General features: G+C 40.4%; 3 protein-coding genes across 8 annotated transcripts; 1 reads left to right on the top strand and 2 right to left on the bottom strand.

The window, feature by feature from the left end:
- Positions 1-216: 216 nt before the first annotated feature.
- On the bottom strand, positions 217-5,290 carry LOC102719948 (probable serine/threonine-protein kinase abkC). The gene is made up of 6 exons (XM_006652890.3): positions 5,014-5,290; positions 4,796-4,870; positions 3,384-4,716; positions 2,443-2,712; positions 1,690-1,845; positions 217-787 (listed from the first exon to the last, which is right to left on the bottom strand). The coding sequence occupies exons 2-6, from the start codon at positions 4,804-4,806 to the stop codon at positions 668-670; spliced, it is 1,890 nt and encodes a 629-aa protein (XP_006652953.1). The 5' UTR covers positions 4,807-4,870; positions 5,014-5,290; the 3' UTR covers positions 217-667.
- A 1,207-nt stretch (positions 5,291-6,497) lies between these two features.
- On the top strand, positions 6,498-8,877 carry LOC102720229 (probable inactive UDP-arabinopyranose mutase 2). 2 transcript variants are annotated; one of them, XM_006652892.3, is made up of 3 exons: positions 6,498-6,790; positions 7,380-7,509; positions 7,605-8,877. In XM_006652892.3, exon 3 carries the CDS (start codon positions 7,664-7,666, stop codon positions 8,705-8,707), a length of 1,044 nt encoding a protein of 347 aa, XP_006652955.1. In that variant the 5' UTR covers positions 6,498-6,790; positions 7,380-7,509; positions 7,605-7,663; the 3' UTR covers positions 8,708-8,877. The 2 variants fall into 2 exon arrangements, with proteins under 2 accessions (XP_006652955.1, XP_006652954.1); XM_006652891.3 differs by having other exon boundaries at positions 6,498-6,786.
- A 342-nt stretch (positions 8,878-9,219) lies between these two features.
- Positions 9,220-21,404, bottom strand: LOC102720700 (MAP3K epsilon protein kinase 1-like). 5 transcript variants are annotated; one of them, XM_006652893.3, is made up of 24 exons: positions 21,073-21,404; positions 20,821-20,955; positions 19,160-19,180; positions 18,681-18,754; positions 18,487-18,577; positions 18,332-18,415; positions 17,697-17,798; positions 17,326-17,457; positions 17,150-17,221; positions 16,961-17,064; positions 15,909-16,020; positions 15,396-15,782; positions 14,726-15,022; positions 14,586-14,630; positions 13,481-13,660; positions 13,320-13,403; positions 13,144-13,235; positions 12,963-13,046; positions 12,168-12,859; positions 11,571-11,965; positions 11,341-11,475; positions 10,129-10,535; positions 9,917-10,031; positions 9,220-9,740 (listed from the first exon to the last, which is right to left on the bottom strand). In XM_006652893.3, exons 1-24 carry the CDS (start codon positions 21,130-21,132, stop codon positions 9,564-9,566), a joined length of 4,077 nt encoding a protein of 1,358 aa, XP_006652956.1. In that variant the 5' UTR covers positions 21,133-21,404; the 3' UTR covers positions 9,220-9,563. The 5 variants fall into 5 exon arrangements, with proteins under 5 accessions (XP_006652956.1, XP_015691864.1, XP_040379561.1 ...); XM_015836378.2 differs by having other exon boundaries at positions 12,168-12,862; positions 21,073-21,373; XM_040523627.1 differs by having other exon boundaries at positions 12,168-12,862; positions 15,909-16,011; positions 20,821-21,147.
- Between the last annotated feature and the right edge of the window lie 857 nt (positions 21,405-22,261).

Consider the following 22,261-nt stretch of genomic DNA (forward strand, 5'->3'; position numbering starts at 1 on the left):
TTACGCATCACGCATATCGCTTTTTGGCCAAGAGTAGCAGCAAGAGAAGCCATAAAAACCAACTGAACTGCATGTTCGCCGTACAAGGTTCATGAAGGGGGAGTCACTAGAAGATTTTTCATATACGCAGCGGCAGTCTGGAATCAACAAACATTTTTACAATTGTAAGCATTGTGCATTCCAAACATACGCGAAACGGCAAAAGCACTCTGTTATGGGCATCAGGAATTATGTCAGGCATGACGTAGGTTTCTTTCAAACAGTTAGCTGTATCTCTTGTATACAATAAAAACAGCTTCTGTTCACCGACACCTCTCGAGTTACAAAAAGATCAGAACAAAGGCCTGTTGCTACATCTTCTAAAAGCTATTAACAGAAATTTCATGGAGAACGCATCCTTTGGCCTGCAAAGCGCATATAAGCAGATAGTCCCAAGGTTGTGGGTCCAGAGAACACTTCTCTGGTAGCTTGAAAAAATGCTGCACTTATTACTTTTGCAAGGCCATTTAAGCAGCGCTGGCCAAGATGGGCGGTACAAAACTGTGGGACTTAAAAGTAAACAAACATGAAAAAAGAAACTAAATGTACTGGTGGGAAGTAGCATCCTCCAATCTCCCATAACTGCGCAAGAACGGGTCAAAATTTTTTAGTGGATTCCAATGCATCCCTAAGGTGCCATAAGCCCTTCGATTGTGTACTGAAGAGACTTGGCCCAGTCTTCCTTAAAAAGTAAAGTTTGTAATGTTTTCATAACATTGTAATCTGGATCCAATTTTCGCTGCCAGCCCTGTAAAATGAAAACAAACTCAAGAATCATTTATGGACTAATGGAGCAATAGGCAAAATTCTATAGATATAATCAAGCGAGTGAGAGAAACAAAAGTTGATCACATGTTTTTCCCTTCATTATAACTTTTTTTTCAAACACAAGTAAACAAACACAGAAGCAGACATACATTGGAACACAGAGTAATACAGAGGCACATGTACTTATAAACCACTATTACGTTCAAAAAAATAAACAGGAGCTAGATTTCCTGAACACTTTGTTGTAGAGGTAAGCTATACGAGTCATATATGTGATATTTCATGGAGTTAAGCTATGATAATTTACTAGTTATTTACACAATTTTCTCTAGTTTTAACTTTTAAAAATGTTTGCCCATAATACAACTGAGTTGTGTAGAGCAGATTTTCCCCCACTTCTTTTATTTAAAAATAAATAAATAATGCAGCCAACGAATAACCACTTTGACTGTAACCTACTATGCCAGACAATTGTATCCATAGGAAACTAGGGATTATTAACAAATCCAAAGTTCTTGATCATTCAATCAAGATAAAAACTGTCATATTTATGCATTCCATCATGGTCAAGATCATGGTACAAAAATGCCTATACCAAATACCTCTGAAGCTTTTTGTCATATTTGTGACATTTGGTTGTTCAATTATCTGACCATGACATTAATAAACTTTGTGAGTGAAATCTAGAGATTGAGTTCTCCCAAATGCATCTCCTTATACTGTGTACTGTGCAATCATAAATGATGTCAAGTAATCTTGAGAAATAGGTCATGGTGATTTGATCTATTGACATTGGGCACACACACTCAGGTACACGATAATAAGATATCAAAGTGTAAAATTTGGTAAAAGTGCATCATAAGCACAAGTTACGAAGTGTACCTCAAGAACTAAAGTAGTCACCATAACAGTACAAACGTTCCCATCAATGTTTACTTTGTGGCGGCGTACTTGCTCAAGCAACTGGTGCATACACTCAGCTGGGTGGACAGCATCACCTTCAGCGGTTCCCCAAAAGGAAAAAGCCCGCTCAACTTCCTGTGTGAACAAAAAGTGTGCCGTATGATTCAAAACTATCGAATAAATAGTATTGTACTGTAGCAACACAACATCGATTCAATTAATTTGCTAAATGCATTTAAATAAATTGTGACATCACTTGTAAACTTGTGACGAATTAGTTCATATGATGAGTTGTGAAAAATATTCAAGTGTGCCCAACAGTTTGGACCATCTAATGCATGCATTAAGTGGTAACTGGTAGTAGTATCAAACAACCATAAAGCTGACCACCATCCCCTGGACTCGCATCAAACATAGCACAATCCACAAGGCGTCATAAATCAATGAATCATAACATAAGGTATTATCACACAGAAGACCTTAAATGTAATAAGCACAAAATGTCAACAAGAGAGTAAAGAGAACACATAAGTTTAAACAACCCAGCTGCTATACAGCAAGGTATACTGCCCAAATATATCCTGCCAATATTAGTTCATATCTTAAAGCTGCAAACCACCTATTATAGCAGCAATTAATTGTCTGGAATAAAAGGTGCACGGAGAGCCTCAACAAGCAAAAGCAGAGCTGCTACTCCAAAGAAACAGACCACCAAAAAGACATAATAATTACCTCAATGAAGGCTTTTGGATTTGGGCAGTTTTGTTGTTTTGATAACTTCAGCGTACGTTCTGCAGCTGTACGACCATCTCGGCGTGCAACAGCCTTGAAAAACTCCAGTAAATTCACACGATCATTGCTTGAAAGTTCGGCAGTCATTCCCACATCAAGGAATACTACATGCGGCCTAGACTTCAAAAGGGTGTTGTTTGAATTCCTTGGTTGTATAACACGGACCAAAATATTTCCAGGGTGCATATCCGCATGGACAAAGTTATCAACCTGCAAAAGATGGATATTAATAAGGCTACAATGTGGCAAAAAAAAACATAAATGCAAGCCCTAAAATATTAAGCGCCTATGTGTAACTAGTAGATAGAATGCAGTAAAGAGAGAGAGTCAGGATCCAGTGAGGCTCCTCAGTTTGGATCACAATAAAATCGATCATTTAAAATTGTATGGAATTGCATATGCAGTAATTCTGTAAGAAACAAAGAACAAAGGAGCACAAGTGACATCACATGCACAAAATAAAATATTAAAACCTTTTCATCTTTTCAAAATATGTTTCCCACTTTGCATAATTTCAAATATTTAGTTCCAAACTTGCATAAAGATATATTTGGATTAAGATTAATTTTCTCTACAAAACCGGAACAACAACTCTGCTTAATGTCACTGCTAGCTTCAGAACTTAAGAACCTATCTCAATATTGACCTGAGATGTTTGTAAACAGGCAGTGAACTTTATAAACAGGCATTCAAAGTTAAAAGTTAAATGCAACAGTGCCAACTGAACTCACAGGCTCACAGCATAAACAGTAACACAAAAGTAGACCATAAGACACAGGAGTGATCAGAAGGGTACGTTATAAAATTTCATTGTTTTCGCAAAGTAAGTCTTCAAATGCAAAATAATAATAACAATTCTATGAGATGGCTGAATGAATTACCAGAAGCATTTTCAGGAGTGCATGAGTGCCTATATGAGCAAGGGCACTTTTAATTCGATCATGTCCATCAAGGTCATCAACATAGTGTGCAACACTCTCCCCATGCTCATAAGTCTCAACCAAGACAGCGGGATGAACAAGTGGGTAGAGAGGCTTCGGAAAAGACACGTCCTTCCACCTTCGGAAATTGTAGATAAACCGGCTTAAATGAGCAGCTTCCCTTGCAAGGTCAACTTGAGACATCATAAAGACAGCAAACTGTTGCACACTCTCATCCAGCCGCAGCCAATTCAGTGTAGGAATATATCTAGAAATTTTAGCTACTGCATTAATGATAGTGAAATCCCTCCGTATTGATTCTCCTACACCAGGGTGTCTTACTTTTACAGCAACTGTTACACGCTTTATGTGCTGACCAGGATACCTGAATCTCAAACCAGCTCGATGCACCTGGGCAACACTTCCAGAAGCTACAGGCTCTTCTTCAAAATTCTCAAAAATATCTGATAGCTTTCGACCAAAAGCTTTCTCAACAGTCTTCTTGGTATAAGAGAAGCTGTGAGCAGGTGCTTTTGTATGTAGCTTTGCTAATTCAGCACAGAGGTCACTTTCAAATAAATCAGGGCGTGTAGCAGCCCATTGGCCCCATTTAATAAATGCAGGACCTGCTTTCTCCAAGGTACGATGCACAAGACGGAGCCATGTTTTCCTATACTTACTGCCAAGAGTATTTGCAAATGGGGCCATGAGTATACTTGGAGTGAACAACAATGCCAAATATATTGATCTGAAGATTATGATAACCAGCTCTACTGCTGAAAATATCAATGAGGTGACATAGATACGACCATCCTGAGCACGTGTGTAAAGACTATCACGTATTGGTACGTACTCTCCGTCCGCACTGGTCTTCTGAGCTAGCATCATCTCTCCAGCTATGAAAGCAAAGAGGTAAGAAGGTAAATTGGATCTAGTGGCAGCCAAGCTAATGGCACAAGCAACCCTACTTAAAAATGGAGATGCTTTTGGTACATGAGAACCCATTGTCAAGAGTTGCTTCCAAGCAAGTTGACCATGAAATGCATTCTGGCTACATGTTGAGAGAACTGAAAAGTTTCTTCCAGCAGGGCTCCAGTATAAGCTCTCCTTTGTTCTTCCGAGCATGGATGACGTGCTCGGTCCATTCGGAACTTTCCCGTGCAAACAGGCCCTGCCTGTATATGCCAAACCAAACGCAAATTTCGATCCAATGTTCTGTGAACATAAACTATTGGGCTTCGAGTTAACCAACACATCATGAACTATTTTTCTGCTCTTCCCTATTTGCATTAACCTGGAAGCAACAACAAAGCCATTTACACTTCTGCATTGCACCAAACTAAGTACAGTAGATTGTGAGCTGCGGAGCTGACCTCGCCATCATGCTGTTCCCCCGCAGCGGGCGCGTCAATGAAGGCAGGATCCAGGCTCCGGCGAACCGTACAAGGCTGGAGAGGGACATTCATTCACATCAAAAGCCTGGATTCAGCGACGCGATTCCGCTCATCCGGGAGCGAGGAGGGAGATCGAATCGTGAACACATACAGCCGCGCGAGGGGTGGGTGGGTGCGGAGGACAGGCGGGGACTTACCGACGCAGGAGAGGGATCCGATGGCGCGGGCGAGATCACCATGGCCGGGCCCAGGAAACCCTAGAAGCGGCCATAATCGGCGGCGGCGGCGAGGCGGGGGCGCATGGAGGAGAAGCGCGGGCCGCGGCGGGGCTGAGCGCGGCGCTAGGGTTTGGAGGCGGAGCTGCAAAATTGGCGGCCCGACGAGAGGAGGACGAGAGGCCGCGTGGTGCGCGGAGGCGGGCGGGCGGACGGACGGCAGCCAGGAAGGAGGAGGAGGAGGGAGACGAAGGCTCGCTTGCCTTCCTTCCTTCCGGCCTCCGTGGACCGGACCGGGCCTACCCTATACTCGCGGTGGCCACGCGGCCTGCTTCCGCTGCGCCGTCTCTCTCTCCCTCCAAACTTTTCTGAATTATTTTACTTCCGGCGAGGGCTTTTGCTCGAGTTCGTCAATATTTTTTGCCATACGCTCGGAATTTTACTACGGTGAACAGCCCTATTCCTGCTGGAGTTTGGTGGTGGTTTCTGCTACTTTCGTTTCATAATATAAAACTTTTTAATCTCGTCTAGATTTATATTCATATGGATGCTAATAAATTTTGATATATATATAAATTATATATATTTATCAACTGATAAATTTAATCGAGGGTACAAGTCTTACGGTACGTGTGTTTTAACTCGTTTGTTAGTCACTTCACTGGGTGCAGAGAACTGTGGTGATAGTATGATTGTATGAATGGTTGAGGAAATGCAGTGCTCTTTGTCGACCAGTCATTAAGGAATACAGAACGTTCACACGCGTGTATGGGTGGAGTAGCATCAAATTCGGTTATTTGTGCTAAAAGAGAAAATATCTACGACCTCCGTCTCAAAATAAATGAATTTCTGCGTTTTTTAGAATGTTTGAGTTTTCGTCTTATTTAAAAAAATTTATGATTAATATTTTTATTGTACTACATAATAAAAACATGAATAGTACTTTATGTATGACTAATGTTTTTTTAACTTTTTAATAAATCTTTTAAATAAGACGGATGATCAAACGCTCAACCATAGATTTTTTTTTTGGACGGAGTAGTACGCACCATAACGTGGCCCCCTCCTAATAGCATTCAGCAAAGACGAGGCAACAGTAAATAGTATTTAAAAACACAACTATCTTTATCATTTTCTCCTAAGAAATAATTATTTTTGTCAAAACCATCAATCAGCCGGGAGAGTTGTAGGAGGTTAGTTTCGTGAATTTTTGAAACATAAAATTAAATTTTTAAATAATTTAATAATTCAAAATTCAAAATTAAAAAAATCGCAAAATAGGCAGGTCGGTGTGACGGAGGACACGGACGCTCGCCCTTGCGAGTTGGGCCTGGGCCATCTCTGTTATCACCACACCCCACGAGCCCGCCACGACGCCCTCGTCTCTCTCGTTACAAGTGGACAAGGACGGTGGAGGAGAGAGAAACTCCACGGAGAGGGGGCGCAAAAAAAGAAAACAAAAAGAAAAAGAAGTCAGCGATCCATTCGCTGGCTCGGCTCGTCTCCTCCTCGATTGCCTTGCCGGCAACCGGAGGCAGCGCGGCTGCGCGGGGGAGGCGAGGGATCGAGGGCAACGCGCGCGCTTTGCGTGGCACGGAAGGGGATATAAAAGAGGGGGGGCGCGAGATCCAGATCTGGTTGCCGATGCGCCCGCCCTCCCTGCTCTCCCTCACCCTCGACTCCGCGCTCCTCCGCATCGCCCACCTCCCCGACCTCTCCCGCCTCCCCGACCACCTCCTCGTCGACCTCTTCCGCGTAGGTACTCCGCCCCCCCAGATCAGACCTTGGCCGTCTCGTCTCGTCTCGCTCTGGTACTCTCTTCTGCGGAGCGCCTGTGCTGTGTTGTGCTGTGGTGTGGTGGTATATATTGATCTTTTAATCGTGTTGCATTTGGGTTGGGGGTTGTGTTGGTTGGTTTCGGTTGCCGTTTGCATCGTGTGACGCAATTAGTGAAATTTATCGGATTGGGAAAGAGTTAGGTTCATGTATGGTGCATCGTGTGGTGCTATTGCTGAAATTTATTTGGATTGGAAACGAGTCATTTGCACCACTTTTTTACATGTGATCGAGTGACAGATTGGGAAGGAGACAAACGATGCATGTTTGATTACGCTTTTTTGTAATGTATATATCTAATCCAGTGGCTTCAGTATGTGTGTGTTGATCCTGTTCATTTTACTGAGAGGATGGGTTTATGATCGATCTGATCAAGGAAGTTTCTGAGGTTTTCTTACACTGTTGTGATCCTATTCACTTTTTATTACGAGATCAAACTGAAGCAATAACGAGTAATATTATTGCTATTATTTTGCTAATCTAGTAATGTCTGATGGATTTTTTGTTGGCAGAGAACTATAGCTGCTGGTAAGCTGACAGAAAAGGTCCTGAAGTTGTTCCTGGCAACCGATTGCGAGGAAATCACTTTGCTTGTTCAGTTGCTCAACATTAAGCAGCCGCTTGTACCGGTCCTACCCACAAGTATGTTATTCATCAATCTATCTTCTACCTATTTGATTGCTATGTGATTATGCCAAAAGATCTGGTTTTTTGACACACGATTCTCCTGGATGTAGGGTGCTCTGAGAAGTTCTAGAACTGACACTGATTAAGTCAATTTTTATTACCTGAGAAGATGTCTTTGGAAATTCTGGACAGTGAGGTTGACATTGTGATTGCAGCACTCCAGCCCAACCTGACCGCTTTCTTTGAGGCATGGAGGCCATTTTTCTCTCGGTTCCACATCATTGTTGTCAAAGATCCAGATTTGGCTGAGGAACTTCAAATCCCTGCAGGTTTCGATCTCAAACTTTATACAAAGTCAGACATGGGAATTCTTGGAACCACATCCATCGACTTCTCTGGTCACTCATGCCGTTACTTTGGGTACCTTGTCTCACGCAAGAAGTATGTCATCTCAATTGATGACAATTGCCTTCCAGCAAAGGACAATGGCGGGCTGACTGTTGATGCTATTGCACAGCATATGTCCAATCTGAAGACACCTGCTACGCCTTTCTTTTTCAACACACTGTATGATCCATTCCGCAAAGGGGCTGACTTTGTCCGTGGATACCCATTTAGTTTGCGTGAGGGGGTTGAGTGCATGCTCTCTTGTGGGCTGTGGCTTCACAATGCAGACTACGACCCAATGACTCATGTTGTGAAGAGAAGTCAACATAACACAAAATATGTGGATGCTGTGATGACAGTTCCACTTGGTGCAATGATGCCTGTGAGCGGGATAAATGTTGCATTCAACCGTGAGGTTCTTGGACCTGTAATGTTCCCTGCTCTGCGGCTGCGCAAGGAAGGAAAGCACAGATGGGATACCCTTGAAGACGTTTGGAATGGCTTGTGTGCTAAAGTAGTGTGTGACCGCTTAGGGTATGGCATGAAGACCGGTCTGCCCTATGTGATAAGAAGCGATGCAGAAGCAGGTAAAGCTCTGGAGAGCTTGAAAGAATGGGAAGGGGTGAAAGTCATGGACGTTGTTCTTTCCTTCTTTGAATCTCTGAAGCTATCGAGCACTGCAGTTACAGTTGAAGACTGTGTTAAGGAACTAACCAGCATTGTTAAGGAGAATCTGGGACCGCAGAATGCAATCTTCGCCAAAGCTGCTGATGCAATGGAGGAATGGACCAACCTCTGGAAGGCTCATGGAGCTCAAAATGCTTAGGCTGAAATTTGGCGGTCTGTTATAAGTATATCTGATATCTGATTTCGTATCCACTGTTTTTTAGTTGAATAAACAACGCTCTTGTTTGCTGGGAATTTGCTCGTTAGTCTACGCTGCTATACTCTGCTACAGTTCAAAGACAATCAGTGATTTGCAAAGCAATGCGGTGTCTGTTTACATCTAAAGTGTTGCTTGCCAGAGTGCATATTTCAATAGTAATTTCGATAATGTTTTCAGATATAAAACGTTTGTGTCAGATGTTCCTGGGAGTCGTATATGAAACGTCGCCACGACTTTGCCCGAAATAATACCATCTTACTCGTTTGGAATGAACGAACTTCTGCACTGTTTGCTGCTTATTAAAAAAAAAAGTTCTAAGATTCCAAGCGTGATAAAACATACCTGTTCTTACTGTTTATTGCTTGGGAAAGTTGTATGATGCCAAACATCATAAACCGTACCAGTCGAAACACGCTCACAGATGAAACATGGACGAGCTATGGATAAGAGTTGCCATCACAACTAGAGCAAAAAATTTTACTAACATCAGATGCAGGAAAGTCTACACGAGGTCTAAAATAACCTGGGTAAAACCTAATTACATCATTTCACTAATAGTGCACTAAATATAAACAACCAAGGAGGGCTTTAAGAACCCATTTGCATCTAGCACCCGAACGTTGAACCTTTCTCCCGATAAAAGAGGGATCAGGCGTGCAACAGACAGTCTGGCGCTCACGACAGGGAAACCACAGGTACAAAGAGGCAGCGGCAGAAGAAAAAAAACAAAACTTTTCCTCAGGGGCAAACATCTACAACTTGAGAGGAAAAATACGCAAACGGCTGAAATCACAAATCACAGTACTGTATTGATATGCAGCGCTTTCAACAGAGAGGTCGCCATTTGCTTGACCAACACTTGTTGACCACCACGTTGCCCATCCCTTCGCTCTTCAATCAGGTTCTGTAGCTTCTGAGGAAGATCATTCTCAACTATGAGCTGCTTTGGTCGAGGATGGTGTTCATAGACAACCTGGAAGTAAATACCAAAAATTGCACGTTACATCATGGAGTTTAAACTTTTCAAGGCCACATTAAACATTCCATTGAAATTGAGTAAAATGAAACTCTAGACTTGTTTGATCACTATTTGTAGAAAGTTGATAAACTAAAATATGCATACAGAAAGGTAAAGCATGGAACACAGACCTTTATTAATTTTAGCAGGGTCAGGCGGGCAATAGCTTCTCGATGATCAAGCCTTGCAATCAGTAGTGTCGTTAAACCATTGGTAGCCATTGCAGTATTTATCCGAGAAGATTTCCTGCAGTCAAATCAATGCAATTGCGTGTCTCAATATTCTATTCCGTCATGTTCACATAATACAATACAAAAAACGAAAACTTGCTCTCTGGTCTTACGTGATTATCTTCAAAAAAGCATCCAATATATGAATAAAATATTGTTCAGGGCACTCTTGAAAGAACTTCACTAATTTCTGAATGGCCTCTTTCTTCAACAAGGCTTGTTCCACTTTTCTGAGATCATTGTCATGAGACAAACAAACAGCAATTGAATCTAACGCAGTACACGCCCATGCATCATCCTCCAACAAGTTTAAGTACACATCCAATCCTCCATGAGCCCTCAACTGCTCTCTGGAGTTGCGAGAAGCGTGAGCCATATCACACAGCAGAGGCAAAGCATACTGTCTGAGAGGTGAGTCTGACATGACAAAATTCATCAAGTGAGGGATGATCCCATTTTCAGCTGCTTGCTCCTGTCTTCTTTTATTAATCTTGCAAAGGTTGAATAGAGCATTGAGGACCTAATACAGAAAAGAAGATGTAGTTATAATGTGCTGTGAAATCGTGTATGTGGCATATTTCAAATTCTGAATAACCAGTGGTGACATCTGTCCCTGTCATAAAGTTATTAACTCATGTAATAAATTGAATGTGATCCACAGAAAAAATGCTATTGCACAATCATTTTGATATTGTGACGCCACTGTTGTATTTTTGATTTCTTGTACTCCCTCTGATCCCCAATGTGGCCTGTTAAGTTGTTTCAGAGCCTTCTCAATTCTTTCCTATATGTAAGCCGATTTAGAACGAATATGCAGTTTTCTCATCTTTTCTTCATGTTTACCTTTGCTAAATAAATGCTAATCGTCTTAAAAAAAAAGAGTAATCTTTTCCAACAAAATACAAATGAAGGGCAATGAAGTCATTTGAGTTGTTCACTTAGTTCTTGCGCAGAAATCTAAAATATCTTGCATTTGGAATCAGAACACCATCTTTATCTAACAAATCAGGTGCTAAGATTTCGGTTATTCACTGTACCTAACGAATAATGGTATGGTGGAATACAATGTAAGCACAGTCTCATCACTTTGTTTATCTAAACTCTGTGGCTCTGCAAGAGCTAACATAAGCTCTTTTTTTTGAAAATCAGCAGAAATTTTACAATGCAAAAGGGGCAGAGAACCATGTTAAAAAACTATCTTAAAAAGAAAGCAAGTAAGCACCTAAAAACTATAAAAAAAACAATGAGATATAGTGACATGTTCAGCCCACTAAGCATGTTTAATCATGTAGCATAAGAAAGAGCTCTAAATAGAAGCTACTCACCTCACTATGTATTTGAAAAACTAGAGGGCCATCACGAAGTTCAAGAATTGGTATCAGATGTTTGATTGCATCTGTGCGCTGAAGTGTCTCAAGACAATTAGGATCACCCGACAAATGATTAATGCACCTAAGAATCTGGATAGGACAGATGGTTACAGAACAGAAACACAAGAAAGTCAGTCACCTGATAAAGTAGCAACACTAAGTCACTGAAATGCTTGTAGTTTTACCTTGAGAAGGATAGGAGGTTCTATCTTGTTAAACATCTGGAAAAGCCGTGCAAGAAGGCTTTGACTAGACATGAGAGATTTTACAACAGTGTCTGCTTGAGCAAACTCCAAAAGAAGATCAGCAACTTTCTCAAGATACTCACGTGCCACATCAGCACTCATCGATACCATCTGAGCTAATAGGCCAGATGACGTTGTACTTCCCGGTCTTGCATTTAACACCCCTGATCCGGATAACACACCAGATGCTGTCTGTGATGCAGCTCCAGATGTTGATGCTCCCTCATTTGAAGTTGTAGGACCCGATGATGGTGCATACTTCATGCTTGGAACCCTATTTGAAGTTTTTATATTGGAATCAAGGTTACCATTTTCTCTTCCCTGTCTAGAAACCTCTGCATGAAATACAAAGAGCAATAAGTGAATAAAGAAAGGTTGTTTTCTCACAATTAACCACCCACACTAATTGCACAGAATATTCTATAATCATACAAACACTCAAATAAAACTGTGTATATTAGGCAGATGAATAGCCAAATGGCCCAAGACAAGGTGAACAGAAAAGTGGTAAGATAAAGAGCAGAGAATTAAGTATACCAGCAAATTCTGCCATTAATAAGTCAAGTTCACCATTAGTTTTCCTCTCTGTTGAAGCATGCAGTAATGGTAAGATACTTTCATGCCTTCCTAGACCAGATAAGTGGCCAACATAATCAAGTTGTCCAGATACATGCCGAGAGGGTGGTTCTTTCTCCAAGAGACTCAATAGGGGACGAATTTGATCGTTTTGACCACTGCTATGCCCATTCGATACTAGTTCTATATGCTTTGGTGATCTGTCCGTTGATGTCCTTCCTGCAGAGACACTAAGCCGTTGTGGCCTAATGGGGTCATTATCGTTTCTCTCCATATGACCAGCAGCAGCCATATCAGTGAATCTAGGTGATGATGAAGGATCCAATATGATGTGATGCCTATCTGCATCTGCTTGTAAAGATTGTAGTGAGCCAGACGAATGGTGATGATCCAGCCTCGTTTTGGAAATTTCTAGCATTGCCGGATCTAATTGACCAGATCTTCGCCTGGGGGTGGAACCATTCTGTGTTACCGAAGTCCCAGACCCAGAGATGGAAGCAAATCTTGTTGCTTCATTCAAGCTATGAAGAGTATTAACCAGCCTAATAAGTATCCCATTTTTTGCCGCTATGCGACAGAAGTCATTTCTTGGAGTTGAATGCTGGAGCTTGAAGACCTGCCATATGCCATCAATTGCAAGATGAACCATTTCCCTGCTAATTTACAATATATGGAATACATTGATTAGAGATAATCATTAAATTACACCACAATATTCCAAAGGGGTGCTGAAGAGAAGTGTGGACAGGGACTTACCTATATTTTGCATAGTCAGGCTCCAGAAAACTCACCAATACAGGGATTCCTTGGCATGCAATGAACATTTGCAATGTCAAGGTGCTGTGGATGCAAAATTGAAAATTAGCCGACAAAGTTTCACTACTTTTATTTGTATATAAACATAGTTAGACACTAATAATAATGTCAAAGAACAAACCTGGCTTGACAAAGCTGCTGAAGGAATCTAGATGCTTGCACCCGAACTTCCTTTGCGCGATCTGGAACAGCAAAATTCATGACCACTGGAATCTGCAAAAAAGTTTAAACAGAAATTATCAATCCCACATCACCAGAATTTAGAAGTTATGAACGGTATGTGAATAACGGTCTTACAAGGCCAACAAGGCAAGCATTTTCTAGGAAGTTTGTATTATCTTTTACTATTTGGTTGATGAGTTGCAGGACAGAGGTAATAATCTGCAGGGAAAAAAATAAACTTTTCAGCGTAAAGATTCAGCAAAAAGGTTCTATAAAAACAAAGTAAAACTTCATACACGGTTTTTGGGAAGTTCAAGAAGTTCCATCAGCGGGAGGAAACCATTTTGTGACACATAAATCTGTTTTTGCTCAGGCCGTTGATTGAAGAATAACATAAGCTTTTGGCATGATGATAATATCACTTCCTCACTTTCCCCGGGTTTCAGCTGTGCTACAATTTTGCTGTATTCCACGGACTACAAAAAAAAAACAGTGAAAAACATTTCATGATCTCTGATAACCATAAATGTATCAATAACTATACAGCAAATATTTTTTTAGAACACACAGATCCATTTCATTAAGAAAGAGGAGAAAAGGTGGACGGCGTTAAAGAAAGACTCTGACAACCACCACAGAATTAAAACAAACTAGTGCATTAGCAACACATCCCTAGTAAAGAGATCAAAACAAACTAGTGCATTAGCAACACATCCCTAGTAAAGAGATCAAAAACAAACTAGTGCATTAGCAACACATCCCTAGTAAAGAGATCAAGGAGACTAACAGCTCCTGTTAGACAGGAAAGAGCGCTCTCATTAGCCTTTCGCTCAATACTAAAATCTACAATTGAAGCATCTGAGGCCGCGTCAATCAAGGATAACATCAGCCAAGCATGGGGTGGCGCCATCAAAAACACAATTGTTTCTATGCAGCAAATATTACTGCCATTTCAAACATATACAATAATTATGATTGTCTTGGGGAAGGAAAATACAAAAACTTCTGCATACATTTCAAGAATAGAAAAGTTGATTTAACAAAAAGATGAATAAAATGTTAACTAGCACAATCTATCGGTCCTCCTACATAGAAAATTTGCCAGAGAGTGTAATTGGATTCTATAACTTCTACAGTATTGTGATTCTGCTGGCCCTTGGTGCTAACATACACATGAAATGGCACCTAATACAAAATGTGAGTATGTGAAAAGGCAGAAGAGTGCTGCCAAAGTCCATAGCAAATGTCACTTGGTTGAATAGCTGGACACTTGATCCATACAAGACAAATAAATTCACATTGTAAATTGTAAAAATAAAATGGATTAAGCAAAAACATTGCGACATCATTATAAAGGTACACATCTGCCACAGAAACATAAGATTTTTAGGGCATGCAAACCTGCAAAGGGAACAAGCTCTCTCCAGGAATACCCTCATCAAATACCTGAAATCATCATAGTCACATCACTATTTTTATATTCTCAAAGGTATAGACAAAATAAAAACATAGTATTATAACTATATTAGTTCAAGCAATACCGTTCCATCAATATCTTCCTCCCTCAAACGCATGACATATTTAAGAAGTTCTCCACCATTCATGGGCTCAGAATCATTTTCCTTCTGCTTCTGAGCCATCCTATTCTTGAGTTCCTTTGCGAGATCATTTTGTGCACCATTATACTGAAGCTCTTCGCCAGTAGAAGATGTTGAAGCTTGAGCCCCATGATCTCCTCGCTTCTTAGGTGGGAATAAATCATCAAAGGAGGCATCTCCAGGTGTATCACTGAATCTGCTTAGCTCATTAGCCATCTCAACAACTGAAGCTTTACCTTCCTGTTAAAACAAGAAACATTCAAGGGCAATTAATTAGCTAAAAACAGCTTCAAATGAGAATATGCAGAGATCACAATAGTGCAGATATGTTCAAAATTTTGATACTGAAGTCATTTGAAAAAAATGGAAAGTGATAATAGACAATGACTGCCAACTGAGTAACGGACAAGCTGTAGATAAAAAATATGATCTATGAAACACTAAATAAAAATATTGTCATAAAAACATTGCTCCACTCGCTGAGTCATGCACGTCTTAATTTAAAATGTTCAATATACTGCATGTAGAAATGTTAAACATAGACATCATTGTCAAAGAGAACAGTAGACTTCTTTTTTGTGCAAGGTCAAAATGATGTGCAGAGAATTCTCACTTTTGGGAAGTTGATATTTTCTCTTCCAGCCTGGAAGGTGAAGGCATCACCATCCTCAAGACTTGAACCATCTTTACTTTCATCTTCTACATATTTACCATCACCCTTTCTTGATTCTTGGCCGGTGCTAGTTAACTTTTTCGGTGGACCATCTTCTGATACCTCACGGGTTACTTTACCATTTAAATCAATTACGGCTGATGAAGATTCCAATGATAGCTTCTCATGGAAAACTAATGTAGGATCTTTATTAAGAACCATGCTGTCTTTCATAAGTTCCACATCGCTTGAACTACTACTCCCAGTAGTTTTTAACTTTCCATCATGAAACTCATCAGATATATCTTGCCTGGCAGATTCAGAAACCAGATCTTTTCTTCCATTCTCCTAAAGCAATGTTAATAATAAGTTTATATTGCGATAGCATAATAAGCTTGCGGGTCCACCATTTTAGACTAATTTCAAAATATGAGTAGAATATGGCATGCCAAGAACCCTGAAAGGCATACATACCTGTTCAAGGTCAGAAGCAGCAGGTGTTTGTGTATCTTGTGGTGGTCCAGAAAATCCAGAGTGATTGTCACCACTTGATCCTTCATCATCCCCATCAATATCCCTGACAGTACTAACAAACCAGGAACTTATCAATGGCCTATCAAGGTTGCTTGCGAAAGATAGCTCAAATAATTTTGGTGCCAGCTCTTTGAGCGAACAATTTTGCTGAGATTTAAAATTAGAATTTTGTGGGGTTCGATTGCTACACAGCAGTAATTGCTGGTAGACTTATACTAGGCTATGCAACATGAATGTGAACAACAACCAGAATCAGAAACAGACATGGTCAACATGGACCAAGATATGCCGCCTATGTCAAAGAAACTAACACTTACAAGATGCAAGTGGTAAATGCTACTTAGCAAATCAAAAATGTTAAACAGACATATCAAGGAAAGAAAGGGATTATACACATACTCCATCCCAAAATGAAGCTATTTCTACCACCCACCATATGTCCCAAAATGAAGTTATTTCTCCACCTACCTCTTCATCTTAACCAATCACAACCATTCTCCATTTAATTTTTCCACCTACATTCTCTTCTCCACCAATCACAACATTTCTCCAATCATTCACACCTACTTTCTTAATCCTCATTCCCAGCTCTAGAAACGGTTACATTTTGGGACGGAGGGAGTACTATGTAAAAGCAGAGAAGTATCAACTATGAGAGGTTTCAATGGCAACATCCAGAAGGAATATCTCTCACAGGAAGCTGGGCCCATGCCTACCTAACTTAACCCACTAAAACTGCAATTAAACTCTGAACATGTGTATGCATCCCACTTGCTAAACGAATGACTCTAGCAATGCTTGATTAAAATTGACCAGTACAGGTTCAATATGCAGAATATACAATTGTAGTTATAATGATCAGGTGAATGAAAAATGACAAGCTATGGAGCTATTTGTCTTTCATCATGTTTGTACACTTATAGTTATTATTGTTGGTTTATCATTTACAATGAATATCAATTGAAAAGAAGGATACATCAAATTTGAGCTACCTTGGTGATCGAACAGGTTGTCGAAGAGATGGCAAAGCTCGCCTTGAGTTTTGCAGCCATGGGTGCATCAATAATGTCTTTGCATCAGGTCTTTGTATTGCGTCCTACAAGTGCTTCTTGAAGTCAGAACAAGCAATTAGATAAAATAATCATTAAGTTATCAAAGATATAGTCAGAATGACACAGAACCTTTTGAAAACATTGTCGAAGAAAATCAGTAATCTCAGGAGACAATCCTTCTGGTATTGGTGGATGCACATCCTATAGTCCATAGATAAAAGCTTTTCATGTAATCATAGTCTCATGTGTGAATGGGTAGTGACTTTTGAAAATGTAGGGGAAGTAAACAGCTGCAAGTAATCAACCTGAACAATGCGAAACAATGCAGGCATGGGCTGGAGGTCATAATATGGTGGGGCACAGGTGAGTAGCTCAATAACAGTGCAACCAACACTCCAGATATCCGATGCAGCACAAACACCAGACATTTCAATGACCTAATGCACAATAGATTTATGAACAAATACATTAGCATCTTGCAAGAATAAGTATGGTGCAAAAACCACAAGATGTGAATAAGTTTGCCTGGTAAGCTTTGTGTAATGCTGAAATACCAATAAATGTAATCCTGTTGGCAGTATTGATTATCTTTTATCTTGATAGTACTAGTAGAATTAGGAGTTAAACCTAATCGGTTGATTCATTGAAACAACATAAGAGAAGACAATCGGCAAACCTCAGGGGCCATCCAGTATGGAGTTCCAACCACTGAATGTGTGTTGATATCAGCTTCAGTTAATTTAGTAGCAACTCCAAAATCAGCAAGTTTGACAAGGCCCTAAACAAGAGATTGTATATAAATGAGAACACGTAGAGAAAACTTAGTACATAATTGCCTATCAGCTAATTGCAATATTTGAATGAGCTCAGCTCAGGGTACCCTTCCCTAACTCATGCTCCCTCCGTTTCATATTATAAGTTACTTTGGTTTTGTCCTAACTCCTAAGTCAAACCTCTTTAAGTTTGACTAAGTTTATTGGAAAATGTACTAACATCCACAACACCAAATTAGTTGCGTTAAATCCACAATTAAGTATATTTTTGTTATAGTATATTCATGTTGTGTAGAAAATGTTGCTTTATTTTTACATAAATATGATCAAACTTGAAGAGGTTTGAACTAGGACAAACCCAAAGTGACTTATAATATGACATGAAGGGAGTATTTAATTTGTGTTCTCATGTTAACAGAAGTCAGCAGCTTACAAAAATGTGATTCAAAACAATTTTTCCAAAACTTAAGATATTCCCCTCGCAATTATCTCAAGTCAGCACAAAAGGGAGAAATATGGATGTGATTGAGCAATAAACCTCTTTGGTAGTCAATATATTTGCACCCTTAATATCTCTATGTATGACACCTTGCTCATGAAGATAAACAAGACCTTCTAGCACCTGGTTAGATATGTAAAAAAATTAATACGGACATAGCAAAATGGGAAAGTTGCAGTAATCATCATATTCACCTGAGCAATGTAGACAGCCACCAGTGATTCAGGGAATGGCCCAAATTTGTTTGGCTTGATAATATTGGCAAGTGACCCATTCTCCACATACCTGCAATGATCCCATGGGCATTAAAACTTCCAAGCTAAAAAATAAATAATTTAATAGGTACTCCCATATCAATTAATTGTCATGATGATTTTGAACTGCTTACTCTAGAATGATATGGAGGTGGCTCCTTGTCTTCAAGGATCCAAGATACTTCACAATATTTTTGTGATTCAGATTCTGCATAAAGTTGCAGAACTTAAAATTCATAGCAATACAATTCTCTTGAGAACATGTATACATATCAGAAGTCAAGAACCTTTAGGTTTCAGGTAAATAGAAGTGACCACTAACCACATGGAACAAAAGGAAGATTATCATTTTTAATTGAATTTTGAGAATTGGGGCATATATAGGTACTTGTAGGTAAACATTGATGGAACTCCACAATTTTGAGCATAAATTTGTTTATAAAATGCTATAGTTACAAAAGCATAATGGTAACAGAAAAACTTACATCCAAGGTAAAGGGAAGTAGATGCAACAAAAACAAGAGGTGGGGATAAGAGACAATTTAATCCAAGAAGATATATTGGTCAAGTATGAATGCACAAATAGATAATGTGAAAGAAAATGATGACTTACTTTCAATAGATCGATTTCTTGCTGAATCAGCCACACCAGCATACCGTGAAGGGTAACATCACAATAAAAAAACAATTTATCAGAACACCAGATAGCAATACAATATATATTTTTTTAACCGAAACAATACGATTGATATTACAAAATGAGTAAATTTCACAAAACTGCAGGCATTCAAATAAAATCCTAAAAACGAAACTGCTAAGTAAATAAGTAAAATCTGGTAGCCTGGTAATAAAATAGGATTTATCAGGTTGACACAAACATAAAGAATACAAGGAGTAAAAAGAAGTCCTTGTGTACAATAGTATGTCTTTACTATCAGGTAAAACTTAAACCATACTTCCATAAATGAGTAGCAGATACATCATATATTGTTCATAATATAATATATACAAAGAAATATCATTATAGTACAAATCAAGTGGGACTCTCCGTAAGTTCTATGTGCTAGATTGTTCAGCTCCAAGCACTAAACAACCCTGTATCTGAACTTCGTTGACCACATTCTGGTTCACAGTTCACATTGATAATACGACAATTTAGATTTAGGGCTCCGGCAGTGCAAATATCACTGTGGCTCAGAGACCGGAAATGGGGTCCGTGAAACCCAATATTTGGCACCTAACTCAAGTAGAAAAAGGTTGTACAAAAAGGCTAGGGTACATAGTTTTATGTGGACCATGGCTTAAAAGGGGGAAAAGGAAGTGAACAGTTATTGTCTCCTACCTTTGGAAACCCAGGCAGTCATCTCCCTCTGTCTGTACCTAGCGACTGAACACGCTTCTCTCTGTTCACCACATGAAGAATGACTAATAGAGTACAAGAGAGAGGCCACCAAAAAACTGAACTAGATTTTGGTGCAAGTAGCAATGGCGATGGATTCAGCAAGTAGCAACCACAGTGTGTGTGTGGGAATATAAAAAATTAAAAAGGAGCAAGGGTGACAACTTCGGTTAGCAGCAACAGAGATGAGTGACAGCAGTGGTGAGAGCAGCTAAGGGAAGAAACAGAGATGACTAAGGCGGCCAAAAGCCCCCATGAAAACAGGACTGGAGGGCCGCAGCAAGGATCAGGTAGCAGTAGCCATGGACACCTTCTAATACTTTTAATTAGGTAAGCTGTGAGCATCAATGGGTTCACCACCAGAGAGTGAACCATACTATGCGCTGACCTGAATCATTTAATTGCGGAACAGCATGGTCCACATAATTGGTATCGTGGTTCAAGGTCATTGCCGCCAATCTGGTAATTATGATCTGAACAAAACGGAAGTGACTAGCAAATAGCCTCTATACCATTACACTCGATAAACATACAACCTACCACAGAACTAAACCAACTGGTCTATGTCACCTAGCATATCTAGCCATGTGTTTAGGACTTCTATTACATGCTTGGAGAGGCCTGGATAATTGGTTAGTGAACAACTGAGCTAACATAACTGCACTCTATAGTTTAGTTCCACGTCACGGTACCGAACAAAACAAAACGATATAACAAACAACTAGTGGTATTGCTCCAACTTCCAGACCCAATCGTCCTCGTTGAAGCTGCTACCAGCTGTTTATCAACTCCCGACGGCCACATTTCACGTAATTGCACACATTTTTCCTATGGCAAGTGTCATGCATCATAAGAAAGGCCAAAAAAAACCTCACCATGATGATGTTGAGATCCTCCTGCGGGATGTTCTCCAGCGATACTTGCTTAATGGCCACGAAGTCGCCATTTTCCAGGTCAAGCCCCTTGTACACGCGCCCGTATGCCCCCTTCCCTATTTCATCTCCGAGCATCTGCACCGACACCCCCACATGCACACAGTGAGTTACCGAACCATACCCCCCAAAATTAACACCACCAGAACACGAGTTCCCGCCGGATCCGAGGGCGGCGGGCTCCGGAACACTCACGTATTTGTTGTCGAGCGTCTTGTTCTTGTGGAACTGCGCATTGTGCTGCCGCGACGCCATCTCCCGTCCGTCCCTTCCCCCCCCCCCCCCCCGAGATCGGGCCCCCGGGACGCCGCCGGCCGCGGCGGGGGCGGGCGGATCGGCGGTCACTGGCCGCACGGGGGCCGCCCCGGCGAGCTCGCGGCGAGGGCCATTTAGGTTTTAGGGTTTGGGTAGGAAGGGAATTGGAGGTCGCAGGAGGAGGAAGAAGAAGACGGAGGCGAGGCGAGGGCGAGGCGATGGCGGAGGGAGCCGGGGGGCTTTTCCGTAATTATTTGTTTTTTTGGGGGCGTGGGAAAGTAATGGAATGAGAGAGCGCCTTTTATACTCGGGGGTGTACTTTTGAAGTGAGCGGAAGCCAACGAGGATATGGAGAGATAAGCGGGGCGAACCCACTGTCAATTAGCTGTCTTCAACTATCATGCGGGACCCCTTCGGTTTTTTATTTTATTTTTTCCAAGAGGAAAAATAGACCATTTTTTGCCAGCTGCTGACGTCAATTTCTTCCGTGGTTTTCTTTTCTCTTCACATTCTAGTGGCGTGTAAAGAAATATACAGGTATTTTTTTCTATTTATTTGGTTCTACCCTTCTTCTGCTTAACTCGTTCTGTCGCTGGCTACTTAACTCATCCTGTCGCTGGCATTGAGAGATATTATGCTTGGGGTCCGAATCATTAGAGCAGAGGATTACTGTTCATGGAAGTGAAATGACAAAAAAAATCTGTGAACAGTGCCATAAATATTGTAGCTACAGTTTTTGGTACTATGCTGTCACTGTAGCAATATTGGATCCATTCGTTTTTTATCCAACAGTTAAAAACCTATACAAATTCACTATATACTATTGTGCTTTGCAAATCACATTCCGCTTGTTACACGATAACGTAATTAGAGACCACAAAAGTAAGACTGCGGTCACCTATCCATATTTTTTCTCGGATTTACCCTTCTGTTTTTACACCCATGATTTTTAAACGTTAGGCAGTGTTTTTTTATAATATATATAATCTCATATTACTAAAACATATTTTTATCTTTATAATTGTTAATTCTATAGTTTATAAAAACAGGAAATCTTTCATCCTCATCTTCACAGAAGAACATAGCGTATAAAAGTATGTTTTTATGACTCGCTGGAGAAAAATGCTAG

Source organism: Oryza brachyantha, chromosome 4, assembly GCF_000231095.2.
Source record: "Oryza brachyantha chromosome 4, ObraRS2, whole genome shotgun sequence".
NCBI lineage: Eukaryota > Viridiplantae > Streptophyta > Magnoliopsida > Poales > Poaceae > Oryza > Oryza brachyantha.

Bases quoted from the DNA above. Each gene is read 5' to 3' on its own strand.
- LOC102719948 (XM_006652890.3), bottom strand. The intron at 2,713-3,383 runs GTAATTCATTCA...CATCTTTTGCAG, and splicing joins CACTCCTGAAAATGCTTCTG to GTTGATAACTTTGTCCATGC. The intron at 1,846-2,442 runs GTAATTATTATG...TTGTTCACACAG, and splicing joins ATCCAAAAGCCTTCATTGAG to GAAGTTGAGCGGGCTTTTTC.
- LOC102720229 (XM_006652892.3), top strand. From the start codon at position 7,664: ATGTCTTTGGAAATTCTGGACAGTGAGGTTGACATTGTGATTGCAGCA.
- LOC102720700 (XM_040523625.1), bottom strand. From the start codon at position 21,132: ATGGCGTCGCGGCAGCACAATGCGCAGTTCCACAAGAACAAGACGCTC. The intron at 17,458-17,696 runs GTTTGCCGATTG...ATTGTGCATTAG, and splicing joins CATACTGGATGGCCCCTGAG to GTCATTGAAATGTCTGGTGT. The intron at 10,536-11,340 runs GTGAGTAGCTTC...TTTCTGTATTAG, and splicing joins TTTTTCAAATACATAGTGAG to GTCCTCAATGCTCTATTCAA.